The sequence below is a fragment of the Amblyraja radiata genome, chromosome 6, assembly GCF_010909765.2.
Source record: "Amblyraja radiata isolate CabotCenter1 chromosome 6, sAmbRad1.1.pri, whole genome shotgun sequence".
NCBI classification, from domain to species: Eukaryota; Metazoa; Chordata; class Chondrichthyes; order Rajiformes; family Rajidae; genus Amblyraja; species Amblyraja radiata.
The window spans coordinates 85,461,548-85,488,865 of record NC_045961.1 but is presented as its reverse complement, the minus strand read 5'-3'; the positions used below and the strand labels follow the sequence as shown (position 1 = coordinate 85,488,865).

The 27,318-nt window shown below is 43.5% G+C and overlaps 1 protein-coding gene across 1 annotated transcript in view; it reads right to left on the bottom strand.

Moving 5' to 3' along the window:
- Positions 1 to 27,318, bottom strand: part of pcca (propionyl-CoA carboxylase subunit alpha) — a 437,485-nt gene that overhangs the window by 195,237 nt on the left and 214,930 nt on the right. The window contains exons 15-16 of the mRNA XM_033023091.1: positions 20,035 to 20,103; positions 14,152 to 14,227 (exon numbers count right to left, since the gene is read on the bottom strand). Of these exons, the coding sequence (XP_032878982.1) occupies positions 14,152 to 14,227; positions 20,035 to 20,103 (145 nt within the window). The remainder of the gene's footprint in view (positions 1 to 14,151; positions 14,228 to 20,034; positions 20,104 to 27,318) is intronic.

The following is a 27,318-nucleotide window of genomic DNA, read 5'->3' as shown; positions in this document are numbered from 1 at the left end:
TGAGCTGTGGCCACTCCAAGATTCTGTCAATGATACTGTCGAGACTCAGCAACTACCTGGTTGTGAAATAGGTGGTAAGAGAATCTCTTGGAAGAAGTAACCAGGCAAATAAACTCCCTGTTGAACTGAAAGCAAACATATTCTTGAGGGAACTAATGCTAGTTTAGGTCACATTACAGGAAGAATGTAAGAGCTTGAGGGAGATTTCAGAGGAGATTTACAAGGATATCACCAGGATGGGAGTCCAGTTATGAGCATAGACAGGCTCAGCTGGAGTTGCTTTCATTAGAGAATACAAGGCTGTGCAAAGATTTAATTGCAGTATAAAAAAAATATTGAGAACTAAACAGAGCGATAGGATTTTCCTAAGCAGAGAAATCAAAGACTAGTTTGCACAATTTTGAAGGAATTTGTATAAGGATTACAGGGCCATTAAGGAACAAAATATTCACCAAAGCAGCTGTAGAAATTTGGAGGTGGACACAAAATGATGGAGTAACTCAGTGGGACAGGCAGGATCCATGGAGATATGGAATAGGGACATTTCGGGTCGAGACCCTTCTTCAGAAAATCAAATGTTGGGAAATACCCTTACTACTTTTAAAATATATTTGGCTGAGCACTTGATATGCTGACCTATCAAGCTACAGATGGAGATGGAATTAGTTTGAATAACACTCTTTGGATTGCGGAAACACAATGGGCTGATTTCAAATTTTTTTAAATAAGACAGTTTGACAGACAGGAAGAGGTGTATTTTATTTTTAATTCTGGTCTTTCACTTCCAAATGTCACCAAGTTACTCAAGTGCAACAGTTGTACAGAACCATGGCATTTCTTATTCTCACAATACTTGCCAAACATTTGAACATTTACCAAATCAAACTATTCAGGTCAGGTTAGATTTCCATTAATTCCTTTTAAAACATATCCATGACCATTGATATTCAGACAATATTTGATGACGGTTTTCTTTTGTTGTTTTAATCCTGTTGTGCAGAAATTGAGACTCGAGCTCCATACAGGATACAAAACAGCAGGCTCCCAAAATCATTGTGGATGCTCACCAATGATTTTAAACATTAATACTAAAAGACACAAAGTTTACCAGCGCATTATAATTATTTTATGCTGTAGTCTGAATAATATAACCTTTGAAGAACATGCCTGAAACACTTGCACCTGCACCTCCTCCAACCTCATCGATTGCATCCGGTGCTCTAGATGTCAGCTGATTTACATTGATGAGACCAAACGTAGGCTTGGCGATCATTTCGCCGAACACCTCCGCTCGGTCCGCATTAACCAACCTGATCTCCCTGTGGCTCAGCACTTTAACTCCCCCTCCCATTCCGAATCTGACCTTTCTGTCCTGGGCCTCCTCCATGGCCAGAGTGAGCACCACCAGAAATTGGAGGAGCAGCACCTCATATTCCGCTTGGGCAGTTTGCACCCTAGCGGCATGAACATTGACTTCTCCAATTTCCGGTAGCCCTTGCTGTCTCCTCCCCTTCTCAGCTCTCCCTCAGCCCTCTGGCTCATCCTCTTCCTTTCTCCTTTCTTCTCCCCGCCCGCCCCCCCACCCCACATCAGCCTGAAGAAGGGTTTCGGCCGGAAACGTTGCCTAATTCCTTCGCTCCATAAATGCTGCTGCACCCGCTGAGTTTCTCCAGCAGTTTTGTCTACCATGCCTGAAACACTGCCTCCGAACTGACTATTTCTTCAACAAAGTGTTTCATATGCTGCGATGCTTGCATGCAAAAGCCTTTTATGATTTGTTCAATAAATATCCAGGTGGATCAGCAAGTTAGCAAATGGAATGAACAACACTGACGTCGTCAAGTTTATACACATACACATACGAGATGTGCAGTGAAATGAAAAGTGGGAATGCTTGCGGATTGATCAAAAAAACTACAAAACAGAATGGAACAGAATCACATATTCACATGTTCACATATTACATATTTGTGGGAGGGAAAAAAAGAAAAAACAGCAATTTTAAAAAGACACCACACAACAGTAAATTGGTACATTAAAGTTAGTCCCTGGTGAGATAGGAGTTTATAGTCCTAATGGCCTCTGGGAAGAAACTCCTTCTCATCCTCCCTGTTTTCACAGCATGGCAATGGAGGCGTTTGCCTGCCCGTAGCAGCTGGAACAGTCCGTTACCGAGGTGAGGGCCACCGGACGGTAGTCATTCAGACAAGCTGGGGAGGCATTTTTAGGTACCAGTACAATGATGGATCTTTTGTAGCAGGCAGGGACCACGGACTTGGCCAGGGAGAGGTTGAATATTGTAGTGAGCACCGGAGCTAGCTGCGTAGCACAAGACTTAAGTAGTCGCCCCGAGATGCCATCTGGGCCTACAGCTTTCCTCGTGTTCACCCGTGTCAGAGCCCTCCTCACGTCGTGCTCGGACAAAGAGAATGTGTGCACATCCCCAGTGATGGACCTCCCTTTAGCTTCGATAGCCAGCACGCTGGCGGTGTTGTCATCAGCCGGCAGACCTGGTGTGATGTTGCCCGTCTCAAAACGAGCGTAGAACGAGTTCAGGTCATCAGCTAGGGTGGTGCCGGCACTTCCAGTTGAATGGAGGCTGCTCCGGTAGTTGGTTACAGTCCGTAGTCCCTGCCACAGGAGTCTGGTGTCCTGCTGCTCCATCTGTGACTCCATCTTGTCCCTGTACCTCCTTTTTGTGTCCTTCACTGCCCTTCGCAGTCGGTAGGACTCTACCTTGTAGACATCCATATTTCCGGATGCCAGGCCCGAGTTGTAGGCAGCGGGGCGAGCATTCAAGGCCACACGACCGGACCTGTCTACCCAGGGTTTTTGATTCGGAAAGGTGCTTACCCTTACCGTGGGGACGATGTCGTTGGCCATTGTTGCGATGAAGTCCGTGACTGCTTCCGCGAACTCACTGACGTCACTGGAACTTGCTTGGAACATATTCCAGTTGACATCTGTCAGTGCATCTTGCAGCATGGCCTCTGACTGGTCCCTCGTCACTGCCGCTTCCCGAACTATCCTCTGTTTATACTCCGGCAGCAGGAAAATGGCAGCATGGTCAGATTTTCCTAAGGGAAGGAGTGAAACGGCCTTGTAGCCCTTCCTGAACGGCGTATAGCAGTGCTCCAATGTCCTCTCCCCCTGGTGGCACACGTGATGTGTTGGTAGAAGTTCGGCATGACCTTCTTGAGATTTGATTTATTAAAATCTCGAGCCACCACCATAGCCGCATCCGGGTTCTTGTTTTGATGCCGACATAGCACATCGTGTAGGGACGATTGTGCCATGTCGGTGTCCGCCTGCGGTGGAATGTAGACGGCTTTGACGATCACTGAGCTGAATTCCCGGGGAAGGTAGAATAGGCGGCATGAGATCGTCAGGTGCTCCAGGTCCGGCGAGCAGGAACGGGAAAGCATCTTGATATTTCCAGGGTTGCACCAGTTGTTATTGGTCATGAAGCAGACTCCTCCACCCTTGGATTACCCAGATTCTTCTGTTCTGTCAGCACGGTGGACAGTGAAGGACTCGGTTGGGCAGATTACCTGATCCGGAATCAGCGAGGTCAGCCATGTTTCGGTCAGGCAGAGGATGTTGCAGTCCCTTATGTCCCGCTGGAATCTGACCCTCGCCCTGAGGTCATCCAGCTTGTTTTCCAGGGACTGGATGTTCGCCAGAAGAATGCTGGGCAGAGGAGGGCGAAAGGCTTGGGCTCTCAGCCTATTCCGAATCCCCCCCCCCCCCCCCCCCCCCCCCCGCTTACCCCGATGTTTTCTCCGGGTTTTCCTTGGAGCCGCGCTCCCATTGGTTTTGCCTCAGCGCTCTCTGTTGATCTCTGCTGGCCACGCTGGGTGGTGAGTACAGCGTTTGAAAAGGCTCCGTTTACACTAGTGTTTAGATTTAAGAGAGTTTCCCTGTCATACTTTGTTAGTACTAGGGAGTTGGAATTTAGAAATAAATTAAAAAAGAACATGCAAGTTTAAAATACGCACAGTTTCCGCGGAGCTGCCATAACGGCGACTGGACAGGGCCGCACCATCTTGAGACATCTAAAGCTATCCAAGTTTGATCACACTTGAAGAATTAAACAGAGGGTATTTGATCCATCTTGTCTCTACTGGCTCTGAAAAGTTCATAGTTCACAAGTTATAGGAGCAGAATTAGGCCATTCGGTCCATCAAGTCTACTCTGTCATTCAATCATCGCTGATCTATCTTTCCTCAATTCCATTCTCCAGCCTTCCCCCCCATAGCCCCTGACACCCATTCTAACCAACAATCTGTCACTTTCCGCTTTAGAAATATCTATTGACTTGGCCTCCACAGCCTTCTGTGGCAAACGTGCATACAATTAATCTTCCGGAGTAACATAGGCCTGGTGTTGGGTAGTGATGAGTCAACGGACTGGAAAGAGATAGAACACCTGGTTGAGTGTCAAGTCAAGTCACGTCACATTTATTTAAATAGCACATTTAAAAAACAACTCTCGTTGGCCAAAGTGCTTTACATTTGTTATAAGAATAGCACAACAAAAACCAACTATATACATGTAGCCCTCACTCAGAGGACGTCAGGAAAGGCTTGGGAGTATAGATAAGTCTTTAATCTTGACTTAAAAGAGTCAATGGAGGGGGCAGTTCTGAGGGGCCTGGAGGTGGAGTGGTGGGTGAGAAGACTTTTTATGTAGGTGGGGGCAAGTCCATTGAGGGCTTTGTAGACATGGAGGAGGATCTTGAAGTTTATACGGAACCTCACAGGGAGCCAGTGGAGAGAGGCCAGGATCGGGGTGATGTAGTCCCTTTTTCGGTGCCCGTTAGGAGTCTCGCTGCGGCATTTTGGACCAGTTGCAGGCGGGACAGGGAAGATTGGCTGATGCCAGTGTAAAGGGAGTTGCAGTAATCTAGGCGGGAGGAGATGAATGTGTGGATGATCTTTTCCAGGTCATCAAACTGGAGGAATTGTTTTATTTTAGCTATCGTCCGAAGCTGAAAGAAGCTAGCTTTTACCACGGCATTGACTTGTTTGTCAAATTTCAGTGCTGAGTCAAATATCATGCCAAGGTTTTTTACGTGAGGTTTGAGTAGTGGGGTAAGGCTTCCAAGGCTGCCTGCTATCATTTTGATTGAGTCCGAGGGGCCGAGAAGGATGACCTCAGACTTACTCTCATTTAGTTAGAGGAAGTTCTGGGCCATCCAACACTTTATATCCTCGAGGCAGTGGGATAAGGTTAAACAGATTAGATTGGTTTTTGGGCTTCAGGGGGAGATGGAGTTGGGTATCGTCTGCGTAGCAATGGAAGGAAATGCCGTGCCTTTCAATGGCCTAAGGGGAGCATATACAGGGAGAAGAGAAGGGGGCCGAGGATGGAACCTTGTGGAACCCCACAGCAGAGATTAGCTGGGGAGGAGAATGAGTTGCCTATGTTAGTCGAGAAACTCCTACCTTCGAGGTAGGAGATGAACCAGCTCAGGGCAGTGCCATCAATACCAACCCCGTACCGGAGACGGTCAATTAGGATAGTGTGGTCGAAAGTATCAAATGCTGCACTGAGGTCAAGAAGGAGCAGGATTGCACAGTCGCCGGAGTCAATGGTGAGGAGTAGGTCATTGTGTACCTTCAGCAAGGCAGACTCTGTGCTATGGTGAGCCCTGAAACCTGATTGGAAAGTTTCCAAGATAGTGTTTTGGTGAAGGTAAGGTATAAGTTGACTTAAAATTACCTTTTCAAGGGCTTTTCAAGGGCGTCGACCAGTGGCAGCGTACCTACAATTTACAAATTTTTTTGATCAAAGCCAATTAACCTACAAACATGTACGCCTTTGGGGTGTGAGAGGAAACCGAAGCACCCAGAGAAAACCCATGTGGTCACAGGGAGAATGTAGAAACTCCATACAGACAGCACCTGTAGTCAGGATCGAACCTGGGTCTCTGGCACTGTAAGGCAGCAATTCTATCGCTGTACCACTGTGCCGCCCTCATCTCTTGCACTATCATGAGTTTGTTTTCTAATTGTTTTCTTCACTAACGTCTTGTTATTGCAGTCTTTTTCCTTTTCATTGTCTTGCATAATTTATGTATATTTGATATACAATTTATATTTCATGTTATTTGAGTGATCCTACCACAAACAATATTTTCATTGCACCTGTACCTCACCGTGACATTAAATTCAACCTAACTTGACTTTAAGGTTAAACTGGTAAATACACATGAGAGAGTGGAATAGAAATTAAAAAGGGTGCGATGAAGAGCTAGTGTGAACAGGTAATCAATAGTCAGCATGGACTGGGTGTGCTAAAGCGCTAGTTTCCATGCTGCACCTCTAAACTAAACTAAACTAAGCTAAACTAAAGAGGGGTTGGAAAAGGCTTGCTGGGCTGCATGGGTTGTTTATTGCACAGTTTGCACATTATACTCTATATAATATTCAGGGATTTTTATTGTTCTCAAAGTTAAACAAAACTTGGTTCTACTACTGCGTGAGAAAAGAAACTCAAAAGCTATCCATAATTGAAATTGTGCATTTCCTTTGATGCATGTGCCAGGTGGCAGATGAGGAAGTTTTCAAACAACTTAAAGAAAGTCAATTAAGCTCTGCAACTTTGTGTTTAGTTTCTAATTAAATTATGCACAATCAAATAAGTAGATTCATTACCAAGTTAATCTATAATTCTTCCAATTTCCTTTCATCTGTACTGTCAACACCACCCTATAGAGATCCAGGTGTCAATGCAAATCCTTTAGTGACACCTCAGAGTTACAAACATGCTAATGACTCTAAAAGATCAATGGATAAATCAGGATGTTACAAAGGGTTATATTTGAAGTAATTACACACTTCTGTTCTTTGGTCTTAAAATGATGATCACAGATCTTTGACTCTTTATTTTCAAAGTCAGCTAATTGAGAAAATGACGTGAATTTGAAGGGAAAAATGTAACTTTCCAATGACAAGAGCCTCCCAGCAGATTTTTTTCCTCCTGATTATTGCATAGTCACAGTAGAGTTGGTAAACAAGTCTAAATTAACTCAGGAATGAGAATTATTTTCACGTTAAGTGGTTAATAACAGTGAATGCTTTTAATTTCAAATTACCATAATAATATTCTAGCACTATGTTGCAAATATCAAATTGGATTCTAAAACAATTTGCCACTGAAAGTTACCTTACTTATTGACTTAATGTAATCTATTCAACATAATACATTTTCAACATAAAATTACATTGGATCTGCAGTGTTGGAATTGAGCCACTTGGGCCAAATAGCACACACTGGTGTATTTGCTCCACACGAGCTTCCTTCCACCCCACTCCACCATCCCAACACCATTTTCTTCCATTCCTCGAGCCCTCGTGCATTTATCCTGATTCCCATTAAACTCATGAGGGACAGGCAGCATCTCTGGATAGAAAGAATGGGTAACGTTTCGGGTCGAGACCCTTCGCTCGGTCTGAAGAAGGGTCTCAACCCGAAACGTCACCCATTCCTTCTATCCAGAGATGCTGCCTCTCCCTGACTTACTCCAGCATTTTGTGTTTATCTTCAGTATAAACCAGCATCTGTAGTTCCTTCCTACCCTTTAAACCCATTTCTACTTCTCACCTCCATCACCTCCTTGTGAAAACAAGGTTCACATTCACACCATGACACACTATCTTACTGATTACCAAATATGAATATTAATATATCTTAAGGAAGCCAATAAAGGTATGTAACACGACATATAACAGCATTCTGTGTCAAACTGGTTTAAATCAGCATCTACAGTTCCTTCCTACACATATATCCAAGTGCTATGGCATAGCATCCAAAGCATGGTCCCATCTACTCTCGCATATCTCAAGATGCTGGGAATTTCTTCTTTTGATATGACGAAGATTCATAATTTAAACAATCATGCAAAAATTGAACATTGCTGTTAAGAGAGGCAATGTAGCAACTATGAAGGGAGACAAAAGAAGGGGAAATAAGAAAGAACAGGATATTAAAAAAACATACATGGACGACAAAGAAATCTAGGGTGAATAAAAGGCCTGTCCTACTTGGCGATTTTTTCGGCGACTGCCGGCATCATATCAATGTCGCCAACATGCCATTTGCTTTCTTCACTGCCTGCTGTACCCGCATGCTTACTTTCATAGACAGATGTACAAGGACCCCCAGATCCCGTTGTACTTCCCCTTTTCCCAACTTGACACCATTTCGATAGTAATCTGCCTTCCTGTTTTTGCTACCAAAGTGGATAACCTCACATTTATCCGCATTAAACTTCACCTGTCATGCATCTGCCCACTCCCCCAGCCTGTTCAAGTCACCCTGCATTCTCATAGCATCCTCCTCACAGTTCACTCTGCCACCCAGCTTTGTGTCATCTGCAAATTTGCTAATGTTACTTTGAAAATCCAGCAGCGACAAAAAAAAAGATGCGACACTTGAAAAAACACTGCGCATCATACTTCATCACGCCGCAAATTTTCCGGTGACCTAATACGTCAGTCAATGATGCCGGCAGTCGCCAAAAAAATCGCCAAGTGGGACAGGCCCTTAACAACAGGTTATCAGTGTAAAATAATGCAATGACAAGCTGAAAGGTTTTAAGACTTTACTCCTTGAGTAGTTGCAATAAGTGGAAGAATTAATTGAGCAAATAGATATAAACAGATATGATATAATTTGAATTATGGAGAGAGGACTGCAGGGGACCAAGGATGTGAACTGAAAATTCAGATGTATTCAATATTTAGCAAGAACAGGTAAAATGGAAAAGGAGGTCGGGTAGCATTGCTTGTTAAATGCTGTAATGAGGAAGGGTATCAGGTCAGATGATGTGGAATCTGAGTGGGGAAAGCTAAGAAGTACCAAAAAAAATTAGTAAGAATAGATTACCGATCACCAAGCAGTAGTGATGATGTTGGGGATGTAATTAAAATGGAAATTAGAGATTTGTGCAGTAAAGACATCAGTAAAAAAATGATTGAAATTACACTTAGATTGGGCTCACCAAGTTAATAATAATTATGTAGATGAGGAATTCACAAATGTTAGGGAACCTAGGTTCTGGTGAGAGGGAGGATGCGGAAAAAAATCAGTTCGAGTATGGAAGTGGTGCTGGGAAATTAACAGGATCAAAAAGCTAGGCCCAATAGTCTGAATCGCAGAATACTTCAGGTAGTTTTCCCAAACAATTTGAATGTAATTGTGTTCACGGTCCAACTTTCTTTAAACTTTGGATGAGGGCCTTTGGAGTGCAGAATAGTTAATGGAACCCCACCATTCAAAATAAGTAGGATTCATGAAAATAGGGAATTATAGAATCACTTATCCTGGTATGGATATTGGGGAAAATGCAAGAATTCTTTAAAGATGTGACAGCAGAAATTTGAAAAAACTGACAGATCAGTTAAAGACAAGGTGATTTAAAAAATAATAATAATAATTCTTAATAAATTTACTGTTTGCTTCTGCAGATATGTCGATAAAGTGTATGGGGGTAAACAAGTAGATGTGAGGCTGCAGATGCTGTAATCTTGAGTAAAAAAGGCTGGAGGAAATGCACAACAGTCAGGATGGAAATGGAGACCAGACTGAAGAAGGGTTCCAAGCTGAAATGTTGTCTGTCCATTTCCCATCCCAGATGCTACCTGACTCGCTGAGTTCCTCCAGCAGTTTGTTTTTAACAGTGGATGTGAGGTGGTTGGACTTCATAAGGTTATCATCAAGGCTCTGAATGAAGACATGCGAGTACAAAATTACAGCCAATGGAAATGGGGGCAATGTACTGACATGGACTAAGAACTAGCTGACACACAAATAAAGAGTATGAATACATAGCTCCTTTTCCTCGTGGCAGGCAGTAACTAGTGGGGTCTTTCCTGGACATAGTACATTGATGCAATTATAAATAAAGCACATCAACGCCTCAACTTCCTGAGAAGATTACAGAGATTCGGTATGTCAGAGAGGATTCTCTAGAACTTCTACAGGTGTACAGTAGAAAGCATATTGACTGGTTGCATCATGTAATCTGGTTCGGCAACTTGTAATCCTGGTTCGGCAACTTGAACGCCCAGGAGCAGAAAATACTGCAAAAAGTTGTGAACACTGCCCAGTCCATCACCGGCTCTGACCTCCCTACCATAGAAGGGATTTATCGGAGTCGCTGCCACAAAAAGGCAGCCAGCATCATCAGAGACCCACACCTTCCTGGCCTCACACTCATTTCACCCCCGCCATCGGGAAGAAGGTACAGGAGCCTGAAAACTGGAACTTCCAGGTTCAGGAATGGCTTCATTTCTACAGCCATCAGGCTATTAAACACTCCAACCTCAAGTAAGCTCTGAATTTCATAGACTATTATTATTATTGCACTATTATTGTTTGTTCTTTGAGTATGTGTGTATATATATATATATATTTATATAGTAGACTAAGTGGGACCTGTTGGGTCCCAGCATCATACAGGAGGGCTTGTCCCCCAACGCAATATTCCACCTCTCCACCAATTCCATATTGGTGGCCAGTGGGGGGAGGGGGTTGGGGGGCTTTCTGGAGCGCTAGTATGGGTGTTTTGCGCTGAAGGGACTGGTTTCCAGAGAGGAATGGACATTGTGGGCCGAATGGATTCTTGGGCTGGCGGCTCAGTCACTCAAGCCTATTTTGCTGGCAGCTCACTCACTCACGGCTGGTGGGCTGGCAGTTGACTTACGGCTATTCCTTGAAATTCCATTTCAAGCAGGGTGCAAGGCCACCAAATTCAAGTGCAGTTTCATACCACTTCAAGCAGGGTGCAAGGCCACCAAATTCAAGTGCAGTTTCATACCATTTCAAGCAGGGTGCAAGGCCATTAAAGACAGCGAGTCTTGACCTCTTCCCTCCCCATCTTGCAGAGACTGAGCCACTCCCACACTTCCGGGTTTTATAGTCCCTGCCCCCTCCCACCAGAAGGGGCGTGGCCTTCATGGCGTGATTGACAGGAGGGAGAATCTGAACATTTTTAAACACTAATAACTCTTTTATTTTTCATCGATGGGAAAAATCCTCGGCACCTGATGAGCGGAGGGGGACTCTAAGTAAGATGGCCAAAAGTCACAGCCATACATAGAAGCGTTTTTTCTAAAATCAATATAAAGTGCAAACAGGAAGTGGTCAAGATTAAACTTTTAACTATATATAGAAGGCAAGGCAGCTTTAAATGGGCAAGGCAGCTTTCATTAGGCAAAGCAGCTTTAATTAGGCAAGGCAGCATTAATTGGGCAAGGCAGTTTTAATTAGGCAAGGCAGTTTTAATTAGGCAAGGCAGCTTCAGCACTTTCAAACCAAAGGCAACACAGCTTTAGCATTCAAACCAAAGGCAACACAGCTTTAGCACTCAAACCAAAGGCAACACAGCTTTAGCACTTTCAAACCAAAGGCAAAACAGAGCTTTAGCACTTTCAAACCAAAGGCAACACAGCTTTAGCACTTTCAAACCAAAGGCATCCCAGCTTTAGCACTTTCAAACCAAAGGCAATCCAGCTTTAGCACTTTCAAACCAAAGGCCACACAACTTTAGCGCTTTCTAACTACATTTTCAAACCACATTAAGGGCACTGACTGGTCAGTAAAACCACTCACAATTTAGTAGACATATGTTCAGTTATTCACAGCCTAGACTGAGAATTGAGACCTCTCGCCCCCCCCCATCTTGCAGAGAACTGAGGCACCTCCGCACTTCTGGGTTTTATAATCCTACCGGAGGGGGCGTGGCCTTCAGGAGAGAGAATCTCAACCTTTTTTAAACACTAATAACTCTTTTATTTTTCATTGATGGGAAAAATCCTCTTGTCCTGCGCAACGGAGGGGGACTGAGTAAGATGGCCAAAAATCACAGCCGTAGGTGGCAGCATTTTTCCTAAAATCAATATACAGAACGACAGGAAGCGGTCAAGATGAGACTTTTAGTAATATAGGTGTGTGTGTGTGTGTGTGTGTGTACATACTGAACTTTTTTTCTCTCGTTTATCATATTGTTTACAGTGTACTATGTTTACATATTCTGTTGTGCTGCAGCAAGTGGCCGATTAGGAAAATGGTGGCCGATTAGGAAAAGGGGAGATGCAACGAGACCTGGGTGTCATGGTACACCAGTCATTGAAAGTAGGCATGCAGGTGCAGCAGGCAGTGAAGAAAGCGAATGGTATGTTAGCATTCATAGCAAAAGGATTTGAGTATAGGAGCAGGGAGGTTCTACTGCAGTTGTACAGGGTCTTAGTGAGACCACACCTGGAGTATTGTGTACAGTTTTGGTCTCCTAATCTGAGAAAAGACATTCTTGCCATGGAGTACAGAGAAGGTTCACCAGACTGATTCCTGGGATGTCAGGACTTTCATATGTAGAAAGACTGGATAGACTCGGCTTGTACTCGCTAGAATTTAGAAGATTGAGGGGGGATCTTATAGAAACTTACAAAATTCTTAAAAGGTTGGACAGGCTAGATGCAGGAAGATTGTTCCCGATGTTGGGGAAATCCAGAACAAAAGGGGTCACAGTTTAAGGATAAGGGGGAAATCTTTTAGGACCGAGATGAGAAAAACATTTTTCACACAGAGAGTGGTGAATTTCTGGAATTCTCTGCCACAGAAGGTAGTTGAGGCCAGTTCATTGGCTATATTTAAGAGGGAATTAGATGTGGCCCTTGTGGCTAAAGGGATCAGGGGGTATGGAGAGAAGGCAGGTACAGGATACTGAGTTGGATGATCAGCCATGATCATATTGAATGGCGGTGCAGACTCGAAGGGCCGAATGGCCTACTCCTGCACCTATTTTCTATGTTTCTAAATAAGAATTTAATTGTTTTATCTGGGACATATGACCAGAAAACACTCTTGAAGCATTAACTCTGTTTCCTCACCAGATACTTCCTGAACTGTTGAGTACTGGCAGTTTTTTCTGGCTTGTACTTAACAAGTACCTTTGTTACTTTATCTGGACTATATCTCTCAGCCCTCTAGTATTTCACTTTGATGACACCTACATAATTACCTTCAACCTGAGCTGAATAGCCCATGGAAACAGCAGGATGCTTGTCAACAGTGCTTGGAAAACCTCCTGTACTATTCCAACAAAGCTCAGGTCAAAAGTATTTTATTGCCATATATATATAAATAAACAAGCAAATAGTAGTGCAAAGACAAAAAATAGTGCCCCCAGTCAATATTGTTTGGGGCTTATTTAAAGGTTGTCGTGTTTAATAGCCTGATGGTTGTAGCATTAAGCATCCTCATCTTCTAACTGGACACGCTTCAGGCTTCAGAACTCAGCATCAAGGTTAACAATTTCACATAATCACCATTTCTAGCATTTTTGTTTCAAATTTCCTGCAGTTATTTCACCTTTCTCCAGTGATTGCAGATAATTATTCTGCATTGCCGCTTTCTCCAGACTGACCGTTTGTTCCCTTCTAACACCTTCTTTCATTGTGCACTAATATCCCTTTTATCTACTAATCACTCCTGTCTTCCACCCTTTCAAAGACTTACCAATTTGTTCTCTCCATCCCTCCCCCTGCCTCTTTATTTTCATTTGAGATTTCCAGCATTTGCAGTTTTTTTTAAACTGAATCATAAAATCTGTTTTCTCAAACTCTGTTCCTTTGTATTAACCCATTCTAGTGAAGGATCCAAATCAATATCACAATTTCTCTGTTCATAGATGTTGCCTGACCTGCTGAGTGTTTTGAAGAGCAGGCCATTTGGCCCTTCTGACCTACTCATCATTCACAAAAAATCAAGGCTGGCTTGCACCATTTTCCTGCACTAACCCCATATTCCTCGATTCCCCTTCTATTTAAAAATCTATCAATCACAATCCTGTACATACAGTGACTGATGCAGAAAACAAAATGCTGGAGGAACTCAACGGGTCAGGCAGCATCAGTGTTCACTACCCTCTAAGTGAAGCAACGTCTTCTCATCTCAATCCTGAATGGATGATTCTTTATTTTGAGATTGTGACCCCGTGATTCAAGACACTTCAGCCAGGGGAAACATTGTCCCTGCACCTACCTAGTCAAGCTGCGAAAGAATGAGAATTTACAGGAAAATATTTCATTTGAATCAGATATTAAGTTGTGCCTCTCCATTTCAGCATACGTTTCTGGTAGTTACCTCGAATTACATAAGAGTCCAGTGCCTCTTCCATTCTCTGCAATGCCTCTGCACGGTCGGCTCCATAGGTAACTAACTGAAACAAAAGCACATCAAGTGATTGAGGCGAGCTGCTGCCAGACGTGGTGCAAATGTGCCAGAAAACAAACCTGAAGTAGAAACAAAGATACTTAGATATATATTCATCAAATGGTACTTTGGACTTTTTGAAAAGATTCAGCTTGCTCCATTAGCACTGGGAATGGAACAGTGAGATTCTTAAGTGCTGCAGCTCTACAGCATTATAATGCAACCACAACAAATAAACTTATAATAATCAAAAATATAATCAATTATCAGTAATACCTGGTAACCAGACCATAAAAGTGCAAATTGAAGTACATACCACAACTTAAACAAAGTTCATAATAGATTGTTGTTGAGTTAGGGTCGTAGTTACAGTTGAGGTAGAGTTGTTCTTCAAGAGCCTGGTGACCGATGGGAAGAAGCTGTTCTTGAACCTCTTCACCCACTCTAGCAGAAAATGCTGGAGCCTCATCCGCCGCCTAGGAGCTGCACAGAAACCCCCTACCCAAAGCCGACCTTCTGTCACACCCAACCAGGTTGCATCCCACCTACTGAATATTGCAAAAGCACCCCAAGACAAGTCCACCAGAAGAGCTGTCGCAACAGAGCTAAGGACGCTTCGACGAACACCTGGAAAGGAAAGAAACCCTGAGCCCTTCGAGGTGGCTGAACTGGAGAAGGTCCTGCAGGGCCTGAAATGTGGAAAGGCAGCAGGTTATGATAACATCTCTCCAGAGTTCATGAAACACCTGGGCCCCCGAGCTCTAACCTGGCTGACCCAACTCTACACTAGGGCCATACAGACTAACTCCATCCCAAAGATATGGCGGACAGCAAAAGTCATTGCTATACCAAAACCTGGCAAAGACGAAAAACTACCAGCAAGCTACCGCCCAATCTCTCTACTCTGCGTCCCACACAAAATCTTAGAACGCCTTATACTACAACGTATATCTCCAGGAGTAGAAGAGATTCTCAGTGTGGATCAGGCAGGTTTCCGCAAGGACCGCAGCACAGGAGAACAAGTTCTGGCCCTAACCACCTGCATTGAAAACGGCTTCGAGAACAAACTGAAGACCGGGGCAGTGTTCCTTGATCTCACCGCAGCCTATGACACTGTGTGGCACAAAGGCCTCCACCTAAAACTCACCAAAGCACTCCCTGCCTGGGCATCAGAAACCATCAAATCTCTGCTCTCCAACCGCAGGTTCAGAGTTCACCTTGGACAGAACAAGAGTGCATGGAGAATACAGAAGAATGGGCTCCCGCAAGGGTCAGTTTTAGCCCCAACCTTGTTCAACCTTTACACAAATGACCTACCCACCACCAAATCCCGCAAATTCATCTATGCAGATGACATCTGTTTGGCCTTCCAAGCACCAGATTTTGGTACATTGGAACAGGTGCTCAATGAAGACCTTGCTAAACTGGACGAGTACTGCAAAACCTGGCGCCTAAAACCAAGCCCAGCAAAAACGGTCTCTAGTGTGTTCCACCTCCATAATGCAGAAGCCACAAGAGAACCAAACATCTATCTGAGCAGGACCAAACTGAAGTATGCCCCCACTCCAACCTACCTCGGAGTGACCCTTGACAGGACCCTATCCTTCAAGGAACATCTTAAAAGAACAGCAGCTAAGGTGAAGTCCAGAAACAATCTCCTCAGTAAGCTTGCTGGCTCAAAGTGGGGGGCAGCAGCCCCCACACTGCGCATTTCAGCACTAGCCCTTGCATTTTCTTCAGCCGAATATTGTGCCCCTGTTTGGTCCAGGTCATCCCACACACACCATGTGGATACCCAATTGAACTCAACAATGAGGATCATCACAGGAACAATCCGCTCAACACCACTCCCCTGGCTCCCTGTCCTATCCAACATAGCCCCTCCACACATCCGGCGAGTAGTCCTCACTCAAAGGATGCTCCAAAAGACCAAAAACTCCCCTCATCTGCCAATTCACATGGACATCTTCAACCCACCCACTGCTCGACTTCCATCTAGACGACCAATTTGGAAGAACCCACCACCAGCTGATTTCACCATCCAATCAGCTTGGAAAAGGGAATGGGAGTCCAAGGACGTCCCAAATAAACATCTGGTGTCAGACCCCACCCTACCGGTCCCTGGCACCAATCTCCCAAGGAAGCAGTGGACGACGCTGAATAGATTCAGGACTGGACATGGCCCCTGCTTGGCCAGCCTTCACAAATGGGGCAGCAGTCCAACCCCATGGTGTGCTTGTGGAGAGCAGCAAACAATGCAACACATCATTGAAGCATGCCCTCAACAAAGACTCAAAGGAGGACTTGTCACCCTTCATACAGCAGATCAAGAGGCAACTGCTTGGCTAAAGGACTTTGCATTCGCTAAATAAATTGAACCTGGACGTCATAGTTCTCAAGCTCATGTATCTTCTTCCCTATCGTAGCAGTGAAATGAAAGCATGGCCAAGACGGTGTAGGTCTTAGATGATATTCGCTGAAGTAGCACTTCCTGCAGAACCCTTTCATGATGGTGAGGTCAATACCCATGGACCAGGCAATGACATATAAATATTATTATCCAAAATTGAGAGACCTCACTCTCAACCATTCCGTCCAAAATATAACCAAGTGTTGACCTATGTAATCAAAATTGAAAACTAGGGCTGGGCTCATTGATGTTTGTCATCCACATCAACGATTTGGATGAGAATACACAAGGAATGTTCAGTATGTTAGCAGGTGACACTAAAATAGGTGGTACTATAGCTGGTGAAGATGGTTAAGAGGAATTACCGCAGGATCTTGATCAGCTGGGCATGAGGAAGGGCTATTGGAGTTTAATTCAGTTAGGTGCGAGATGTTGTATTTTGGGTAGTCAAGCAGGGCAGGACCATCGCAGTGAAAAGTATTGGCAAGGGGAGTGTTGTTGAGCAGATGCATCTAAGAGTACAAGTACCTAGTTCCCTGAAAGTGGCATTGCAAGTAGATAGAGTGGTGAAGAAGCCATTTGGCATACTGGCCTTTAGGGAACTGTATACAAGTTAGGACATTATGTTACAGTTGCACAAAATGTTGGTGAGGCCACATTTAGAGTATTGTGTTCAGTTTTGGCCATCCTGCTAGAGTAAAGATGCCAATAAGCTGAAAAGGGTGCAGAGAAAATTTATGAGGATGTTGCCAGGACTTGGGGGCCTGAGTTGTTGGGAGAGGTTGGTAGGCTAAAACTTTATTCCTTGTAGCGCAAGGAGGCTGAGGAGTGATCTCATAGGGGTGTATAAAATCATGATGGGAATAAATAAGTTGAATGTACAGTCTTTTATCCAGGGTAGGAGAATAAAAAAAATAGAGATATTGGTTTCAAGGTGACAGGGGAAACATTTAATAGGAACCCAAGGGGCAACATTTTCACACTGAGTACGGTGGGTGTATGGAACAAGCTGCCAGCGGAAGTAGTTGAGGCATTTACAATAACAATATTTAAATGGCATTTGGACAGGTACATGGGGGTAGGCTAGGTTGAAAAGAATATGGGCCTAATGCAGTCAAATGGGACTAGCTTAGATGGCGTCTTGGACAAATTGGGCAGAAGGGCCTGTTTTTCAGCTGTTTAAGAAGGAACTGCAGATGCTGGAAAATCGAAGGTAGACAAAAGTGCTGGAGAAACTCAGGGTGCAGCAGCTGTATGACTATGATAAAAAAATAAAACATATAATGCATCTTTTCTCACTATTTCCACAACAGCTAGTTTGTTGCCTTGCCACTCTCCTCCCAAACACAATTATGATTTGTTTGCAGATGTTTTTGAAAGGTCTTTTCCTACCCATTTTGGGAAATATTCAAATTTACTTTCATTGGCCTCAGTTTATGCACCAGCCTGCTTCGTAGAAAGTCTGCGACCTGAGAGGGAATTTGTCAAGGCCACATGCTTCACTGGACAGTGAATGATGAAATATTACTTTGCAAAGTTGCGGCACAATTCTTATTTTTAGATAGCCATCTTGCAGATGAAAACACTTTCTTCATATCCAATTGCATTGAAAATCTTCAATGGGGGCGCTGCGAGAAGGCGGCCTGCCAGCAGCGTGTTAGTGATTTCTATTTTTTTTAGTATGTCCAAATGTTTGTTTTAGTGTCTCTCGGTGTGTCTTGTGTGGGGGTGGTAAGGGGGGGTTATGGGGAAACCATTTTCGGTCGCCTCCTCCACAGAGAGGCAACTTTTTCCATGTTGCTTCCCTCGCGGCCTAACACCAAGGATTGGTGCGGCCTTTCCCGGAGTCGGGCCCGGAGCTTCAGCAGCGGCCACAGCGATGACTTTTTCCGATCTGTTCTGCCTGAAGGCGCGGCGTCCGGAGCCTGGGAAGCCTCATTGGGGATTCCCAGAGGAGAAGAGCTCTGACCTGCCGGCCCGTGGCCTTCAACATCTTGAAGCCGCGGTCTGCGGAGCTTCTAGCCGCGGGCGCGGTGTCCGGAGCCTGGGACCCCTCGCTGGGGATCCCCGGAGGAGAAGAGCTCCAACCCGCTGGCCTTCAATATATTGAAGCCGCGGTCTGCGGAGCTTCTAGCCGCGGGCGCGGTGTCCGGAGCCTGGGATCCCTCGCTGGGGATCCCCGGAGGAGAAGAGCTCCAACCCGCTGGCCTTCAATATATTGAAGCCACGGTCTGCAGAGCTTCTAGCCGCGGGTGCGGCGTGGACTTAGCATCCGGAGCGGGATTCCTCGCCGGGGATCCCTGGAGAAGAGCTCCAATCGCCGGCTTGCGGCCTACATCATCTTGAAGCCGCGGTCTCCGGTAGGGAAGCACCGATTCGGGACTTACCTTCCAGAAGAGAGGGCCTGTACATCTGGCCGCCCGCAGCGGCGACTGCGTAGGTTCATGGCCCCGACCACGGGGGAACAATGGAGGAGGACTGATTGTACTTTGTGCCTTCAACCACAGTGAAGAATGCTGTGGTGGATGTTTGTGTTCAATTTTATTGTGTATCGTGTGTTCTTTTTGATTGTACCACTGCTGGCAAGTTCATTTCACTGCACTTTATTGTGTATGTGATGAATACATCTGATTGATTGATTGATACATCATTTTGTGTTTATGCTTCACTTTCCGCATGTGTAACTTTTTTAATTGAGCGTAATCTCTCAATGCTAGTACAATCATGAATAGTTTCATCATCTTCACCGATGCCTCTACATCCGATTTAATTACCCATTGCCTTCAAAAATCAATTAGGATTAAATTAGATCACAGGGTAAACAACAGTAGTTGAAACAATCTGCTCAATCCTTTGTAACATCAAATTGATTTTAGTACCTGACCACAAGAAGACACTCTCCATTGCCAACATAACCTAGCTCACTGAATAAAGTACTGTAGTCTGAAATATTGAAGTTAAAAATGTCTAAAGTTAAATAAGAGTTGTGAGAATGAAAATGATGATGAAAATGATGAACATTAATATTGAAATAACACCTCAGCTGCGACCTTTAACAGAAATATGCAGGACTGCAAAGTAGCAGAAAACAGGATTGTTCAAACGAGCACTCTCAAAAGATGAACCGAAGAGACTCATTCCATATCATTCTACCGATCTTGTCCTATGTAGCGTTTCTGATATGTCATTTAATTATGTCACCGGGGAGAGGGATTAACAAAACGAAATAGCTTTAAACTGCTCTTGAGCATCCCCCAATGATTAACGAGATTGACACAGCCAGACGCCCAGTGTAGTTCTGGCCAGGGACAAGGTGTGACGTGAGCAACAAATGTCCCATGAAAGCACATCACTCTTCCACTAAATTGATAAACCATGAATACCTCAAACAAAAATACACTTACTTTTGAAATCATAGGATCGTAATAAATGCCTATGTCACTTCCTTCCTGAATGCCACTGTCAACACGAACCTGATAAAAAGAAACAAACCCATAATAATTCAAGCCTAAAGCTGTTGTGTTTTGTTGACGATGAAGGAAGCAATAGGTAACACATGTTTTAATTCAAACGAGTACAAAAACTTGTCCCAAAACAACAATACATAGTAGACACGTTGCATATAATACAATATTACATATTACAAATTAATTGACTATTCAGTGAAGAGACTGGAATCTCTGACAGTTGAGCATTTGAAGTTCTTTAAATTAATTCAACATGATGCACTGCATATTCTACAATATTACCATCATACCTTCACCCCAACAGTACAACTGTTATTCCTGTATTTCCCCAGGAGAGATTACTATTTACACAGCTTTTTTCCATAACCTATGAGACATCCAGCTCACTGTCCCATTAAACAGTATGGCCATGGTATACGACACAGGAGTTCGGTTTATCAAAAAGAAAGTTAGTGCATTGCAGACTCTGGTTTCCTTCACTGTTTGACTTCATTAGTGTGATGTTGGGATTAGTTGTAAGAAACATTGTTTAAATTAGCTGTTCATAGGTTATAAGTATTTATTAAATTGCTGTTGTCAAGATACAGCCAACAAAATATTTAAAAACCAATCAAAAAAATTTCAAGGCAGATAGAATCATCACAGGGATCTCGAGAACCAAAAGTAAGTCGAAGCTGCTGGAACAGCAGGGCTCCAAGATACTACACTGCGACAAAATAAACCCAAGAACACTCTCATAGATCTGCACCAGGGGAAGAAACCCTCATAATAAACAGCGGCAGCAGCACATCTGTTTGCAATGAGGCAGGCATAAGATGGTCATGACAATGTCTCCTGCAAATTTTTAATATTCTAATTTGGATGATTGTCCAGGGAATTAAAATACAGATTTTCTTGTCTGTTGCAGCTCAAGGCTGCTGCAGCGATGTCTTTATTTCCAACACTGTGAACAAATTGTACCGAGATTGATTGAAGCTAGCTTAGAGAACATTAACCTGCGTTCAAATTGGCTTAATTTGCATTTTGTCCCTTTGATTTCAGTTTTTCTTCTTTGCCTCTTTTTAAAGGATGTGAACAATAGTGGACAAGAGAAAGCATGTGTTACACACACACACACTCACAGTGGTGTCACATCGTCTAATACAACATGCAGACACTTCTACCCTATAAGAAATCATGCCTCTTCCTGGGAGAGAGATGAAGCCGAGATAAATATTCAAGCCAAATTATTTCTGCAAACACTGTCCATCTCTGACAGGAGATTTGTGCAGCACTAATGTAGTGGGTCTGATGCAAGACTCATCACCAGTCCCAGTAAAAATGTAGTTGTTCCTTACTGGGGCATTTCAGAGGGATCTTAAGTGTCAATCATATAGGTTGGTCCAGAATCATATATTGAGTTGAGTTTAGTTTATTGCCACATGTACCAAAGCTGTTGTTGTGTGCTAACCAGTCAGTGGAAATACACATGAACACAAGAAAATAGGAAATAGACTGCCATCAGGCCCCACAAACATGCATCGCCGGACAATATGATCATGGCTGATCTATGTGTAAGAAGGAACTGCAGATGCTGGTTTAAACCGAAGATAGATACAAAAAGCTGGAGTGACTCAGCATCTCTGGAGAGATGGAATGGGTGACGTTTTGGGTCGAGACCCTTCTTCAGACCTATGCAAATCCATGCTGGCCTCAACTATGTGCCAAGTCCTCATAGCCCTCAATCCTGCCATATTTCGTATTTATCTGCTTCCACCTTAAATATATCTAATGATCTAGCCTCCACAATCATATGTGGAAAGGAATTTCCATGCACCTCCATTTTAAGTGACCAGATTGAGTAATGATGGCAATACCCTGCCCTGAAGAAATGAACCAGATAAACTTTATAAAAAATCAATAGTCCTGTGATCACCATTACTGATGGCTAGTTTTTCATTTTAATCCCAGGTTATTTTAACTGAATTTAAAATTCATGAATTTTCTGGTTGTATATGAGCTCATGTCTTTGGATTTTTACAGCTCACCATAATGCCAAACCAGTGGTTGCAGAGAATCAACTAGATTCAACAGTTAAAGCCCAGAAGGTGGCACAGAGCAGCGACCTCACAGCACCAAAGACCCAAATTTGACGCGGACCTCAGGTGCTGTCTGTGTGAAGTTTGCATGTTCTCCCTGTGGCCGTGTGGGTTTCCTCCTGGTAATCTGGTTTCCTCCCACATCCCAAAGACATGCGGGTTTGTAGATTGTTTAAGAAGGAACTGCAGATGCTGAAACAATCGAAGGTAGACAAAAATGCTGGAGAAACTCAGCGGGTGAGGCAGCATCTATGGAGCGAAGGAATGGGTGACGTTTCGGGTCGAGACACTTCTTCAGATTTCAGGTTTGTAGATTAATTGGTTTCTGTAAATTGTCCCCAGTGTGTAGGGACTAGGATAACAATGAACAAGCGTGAATGAGTTATCAATGGTCGGTGTGGACTAGGTGGGCCGAAGGGTCTGTTTCCATGCTGTGTCTTTAAGCTCTGCTAAACGACAATTAGTGCCGGAGAAGGACCATCACTACACACAAGCAAATGCATTTTCTTTTGCCATGTCAACAATCTCCGCACATACACAAACTAATTCTGGGTAAGTCACAAGTAAAGGACAGGTATTGTGCAGGAAGTGACATGGGTGGGGCCTGACCACAACTAGGATGGATTCCTTCGATCAATTACCAGAGGTGAAACGACTATATGAGCCAACAAGATACGTATGAATTCATTCTACAAGATCAGCAGTGGGATGGAAGTGCCTGTAACTTGCAGAAAACTCATGGTCATTGCAACCATGCTGGCCCTGGACTTGATCTAGTTTGGGGGCTCAGCTTGGAGAAAACAGCAAATCTTCATTGAGAAATGAGGAGACGTTTAATACTGCATTCCTCGCAATCAGAATGCAATGATGAAGAGTACAACTAATCACGTTCAAGTAATTCAATTCCTAGTGATTATGCATCAATTTAGTGCTTTCCTGATCAGATGAACAGATACAATAAATAAGTGACAGCGGGAACCTCATGTAACACCACAAAATTGTAATTAATACTCCGGACAGACGGTGAGGTGGACTTGCATCTTTGCAGCATCTCTAATGTAACAAAGCTGCCTAAGCCACTTTGCAAGACAAAATTAGACAATTCATACAGATATTAGGACGTGACTAAGCATTCAGACAACGAGGCAGGTTTTAAGCAACATCTAAGAGAAGGAGAGAGTTTGAGACATGGGGTAAGGGATTTTGGAACAAGAGTCCGGAGCAGCTGAACCTGCAATGAACCAGTAGAAATCAGGAAGGATTTGTAGGCGCAGTGAGATCCCAGAGGATTGCAGGGCTGGAAATGCTCATAAAAACAGGGAAGAGCAAGGCCATGGAGGGATGGACGAGAACTTTAAAACTGAAACAATTTGAAACCTAGGCCATTGTACATTTGTAAGAAGTTGGAGTTAGATTGAGGAGTCTATAATCCAAGTTAGGATACTGTATGTGAAGAAGGCAGAGTGTCTTCTCACTATTACCTTCGGGCACTGTATTGCAGCTGTGTCATTGCTGATGTGTCTACAGTTGTTCAAAATTCACATCCAATGCACATATATAAGTTCCTGTAAGATATTGAATCGTATTTTAAAAACACAAAGAATTGTAACGACAAATTTGCTCATAGGCTTTGAAGGATGTCTACCTGAGGGAACTGTTTTACTTTTTATTTTCGTTCCATTCCAAACCTCCTCAGCATGAAAAATCAACTAACTCACAGCTGGTCCTTTTGTCAACCACACTTGCTCTTAGTTTTATCATAATGTGCCTTTTTTTGTCACTGATGTGATGCAGGCAACATTTACTACTCATTTCCAATTTTCCCTGAGAAGGTGGGTGAGCCACCTTCCTGAACAACCGACGTCTGCATGGTAAAGATTTTCTGCAGTATAGGTGAGTTCCAGGAATAAGAACAGCTGCAATGATGGGACGGAGATATATTTCCAAGCCAGGAGGGTTTATGATTACAGGGGAGCTTGCAGGTGATGGTATTCCCATGCTCCTGTTGCACACGTCCTTTCGGTGATAGAGGCTCTGGGTTTAGCCAAGTTGCGACGGTGCTTTGCACAGCATTCTGCAATACTAGGCAGAATACAATTAGCAAATCCAGAGAAGGGCAAAGTTAAGGGTGAAGGTGGCTGTGGAGGCCGTCAATGTATATTTTTAAGGTGGAGATTGACAGATTGTTGATTGGTATAGGTGTCTGGGGTTATGGGACGAAGGCAGGAGAATGGGGTTTCAGAGGGAAAGATAGATCAGCCATGATTGAATGGCGGAGTTGACTTGATGGGCCAAATGGCCTAATTCTGCTCCTAGAACATGAACATGAAACAAAAGGTATGCAATTGGGTGCAAAGCAAGCGAGACAGAATGTTAAATGTTTCCTCTCTAACTTTTTCTTAACAAAAGTTTAATCTGAAATACTCAGGATGGCACAGTGGCTAATTTAATTGAGCCACTGCCTCAAAGCTCCGGTGGCTGTGTTCAACCTTAATCTCCAGTATTGTCTGTATGTGGACTTTGTATGTTCTCCCTGTGGCCATGCTAGTTTCCCATGGCTGCTCCAACTTCCCTCATGTCACAAAGACGGTGGGTTGGTGGGTTAATTGACCATAGTAAATTGCCTGACGTGTGGATGAGTGGTAGAATCTGGGGACGTTGATGGAAATATCGGGAAAATAGGTTACCATTGCTTACTGATAACTGCTGAGTGAATGCGTAGCATGGACGCGATGGGCCGAAATGGCCATACTAATAAAATATAGAACTTTATTCCTTCCCATTGATACAATCACGCTACTGAGTATTTCCTGCACATTTTGAGCATCCTAAGGGCTTTGTTTTTTACTAATGATTGAAAGGCTCAAATAATTATAAATATTCCCTATTCATTCTTGACTACGTTTTTTGGACTATCATCATTTCAACGTGATAATGAAAAGCATTATTCTTTCAAAACTTTACATTTGATGCACATATCATTATATTTTAAAGAGTAATAGGAAGTACTGCCTACAACTTACAAATGAGCAAACTTGTGTGTTGCACACTCAGCCACTTGTCAAATCTTTTCACGTGAAAAATAACTGTCATGTTATTGATATGAAGCAGAATGAAGATAACAGAAAAGCTGAACAAATGTCAGATCCCGCTCAACATAATCTGTTTAGCAATGTTCTCAAGCCTCCAGCGTAATTAAAAATTCTGCTTATCGGTACCCTGACAAGCCACGTGAAGCTATCAGGCATCTCCCCACCCATCATTCTCCATTCACCTCTCCCCTAAGCACTACTCCCTGTCTGCCTCGTTTACCTGACAAGTGACAGAACAATCTGATTAAATGTTTGCAGGGGGAGGAGGCTTGCAGACCCTCGTGACAGGCCAAAAGTGATCACCATGGAGATATATAATTACAGCTGTCAACAGCATCTACCGTCCCGCTGGCATCAATTTGATTGCTCCCAGCAATAATGATAGACAAAGCTTATTGTGCACTCCCCTGCTCCCAATCACGTTGTCTGTTCCTTGGTCCATTTAGCTGACAAGCAACATTCACACAAGCAAATAACAGCAGTACGCAGAACATTTAAGGCATTTTAATTGTTTTTTTTTTATATGCTGATGTCTTACAAGCCTAAGTGTTATTACATAAAACTCCTGCTGCAGCATTAATTGAAGGAGGATTTGGTGGAACAGGAGCTGTAGGGGGTAGAATATGTCCATTATCACTTGCACTTTCAACAGGTTGTGTGCTTTAAAAACTGCAAATTGCAAAACTTGCAAGGGCAAAAGGTTTGACATCATTTTATCTAGAGGCAAATGGCAAATCTCCCCACACGTTCACACTTCAGACTGCTGCATTTTCCTGCATCTTCACTCCGCAAAAAGACAATTAGCTTTAATTCTGGATTTCTGAAATCAGGACGATGGGAAAGCCAGGAAAGCTTCCATAAGGAGCTGAACAATGATACTGCGTTCAGTGAGCAGAGGGGTAATTGCACTCAGTTTTCTACACAAACTATGTATGCCCAAAAGTGAAATCTGAGCAAGGTCTGCACAATTATGCATGGTCCCAAATGCAATCAATAAAACCCAGGTTGCATGTAATGAGTCTGGAAACAACCACAAAATAGGATGGCGCAATGAAATTCTGAAACACTTTCAATGTTTTCCTATTGTTACATCTGATGGGAATTTATTTAATTACGTAAGTTGATTTTTTTTGTTTACTAACATTACCTCTTCATTATGAATCACAATTCAAACCAAGTTTTGCGTCGTAAGTGAATGAATGATTGTGGCAGCATTATAAATTGGTCAGCTCATTATCATGAACAGAAGGACCATTTTGCTCCATACCTGCTCCACCATGGATGAAATCACCATGGCCTGTGTCTGGACTCGCCATAGCCAATTTTGCCCACTATCCCTTTGGTTAATAAAAATCCATCAATCTCAGTTAAAAATAAGGGTCTGTCCCACTTACGTGACCTTTACAGGTGACTGCCGGCACCCGTGATAGGTCACCAAAATGTTCAACATGTTGAAAATTCGGCAGCGACCAGAAAGACGCTACGACTCTTTGGAGACCTCATGACCATAGGAGACCTCTCACGACCAGACAGGCTGTGTGGTCGTGAGAGGTCTCCTATGGTCGTGAGAGGTCGCCCGCGACATGTCGCCAGAGGTCGCCTGTATGGTCGTGAGAGGTCTCCTATCTTTCTGAACTATCTTTCCTTCTCAACCCCATTCTCCTACATTCGCCCCATAACCCCAGACACCCTACTTAATTGAGTATCTGTCAATCTCCACCTTAAAAATATCCATTAACTTGGCCTGACAAGACTTGAATAACATTCACCTTATTATTCCTCCGCAGTTTCTTATGTGTTTCAATAAGGTCACCCTTAAACTCCAAAGAATATCAATTGTATTTCTTTGGCTTCTTATGATGGGGGAATTGTCTCCTTCCTGAAGTTAACCAAGTGAATCTCTTTTGAATCTCACTTGTGATGCTTAGCAGCCGAACAGCTAGGAACACAACTCACTTACAGTATGTGTAGCTAAAATGCCATGACCTTTTGTAGTATTTCATTCCGCCCGGATTAAGCTATTTTATGGATGGAAATCGTTCAGCGATCCC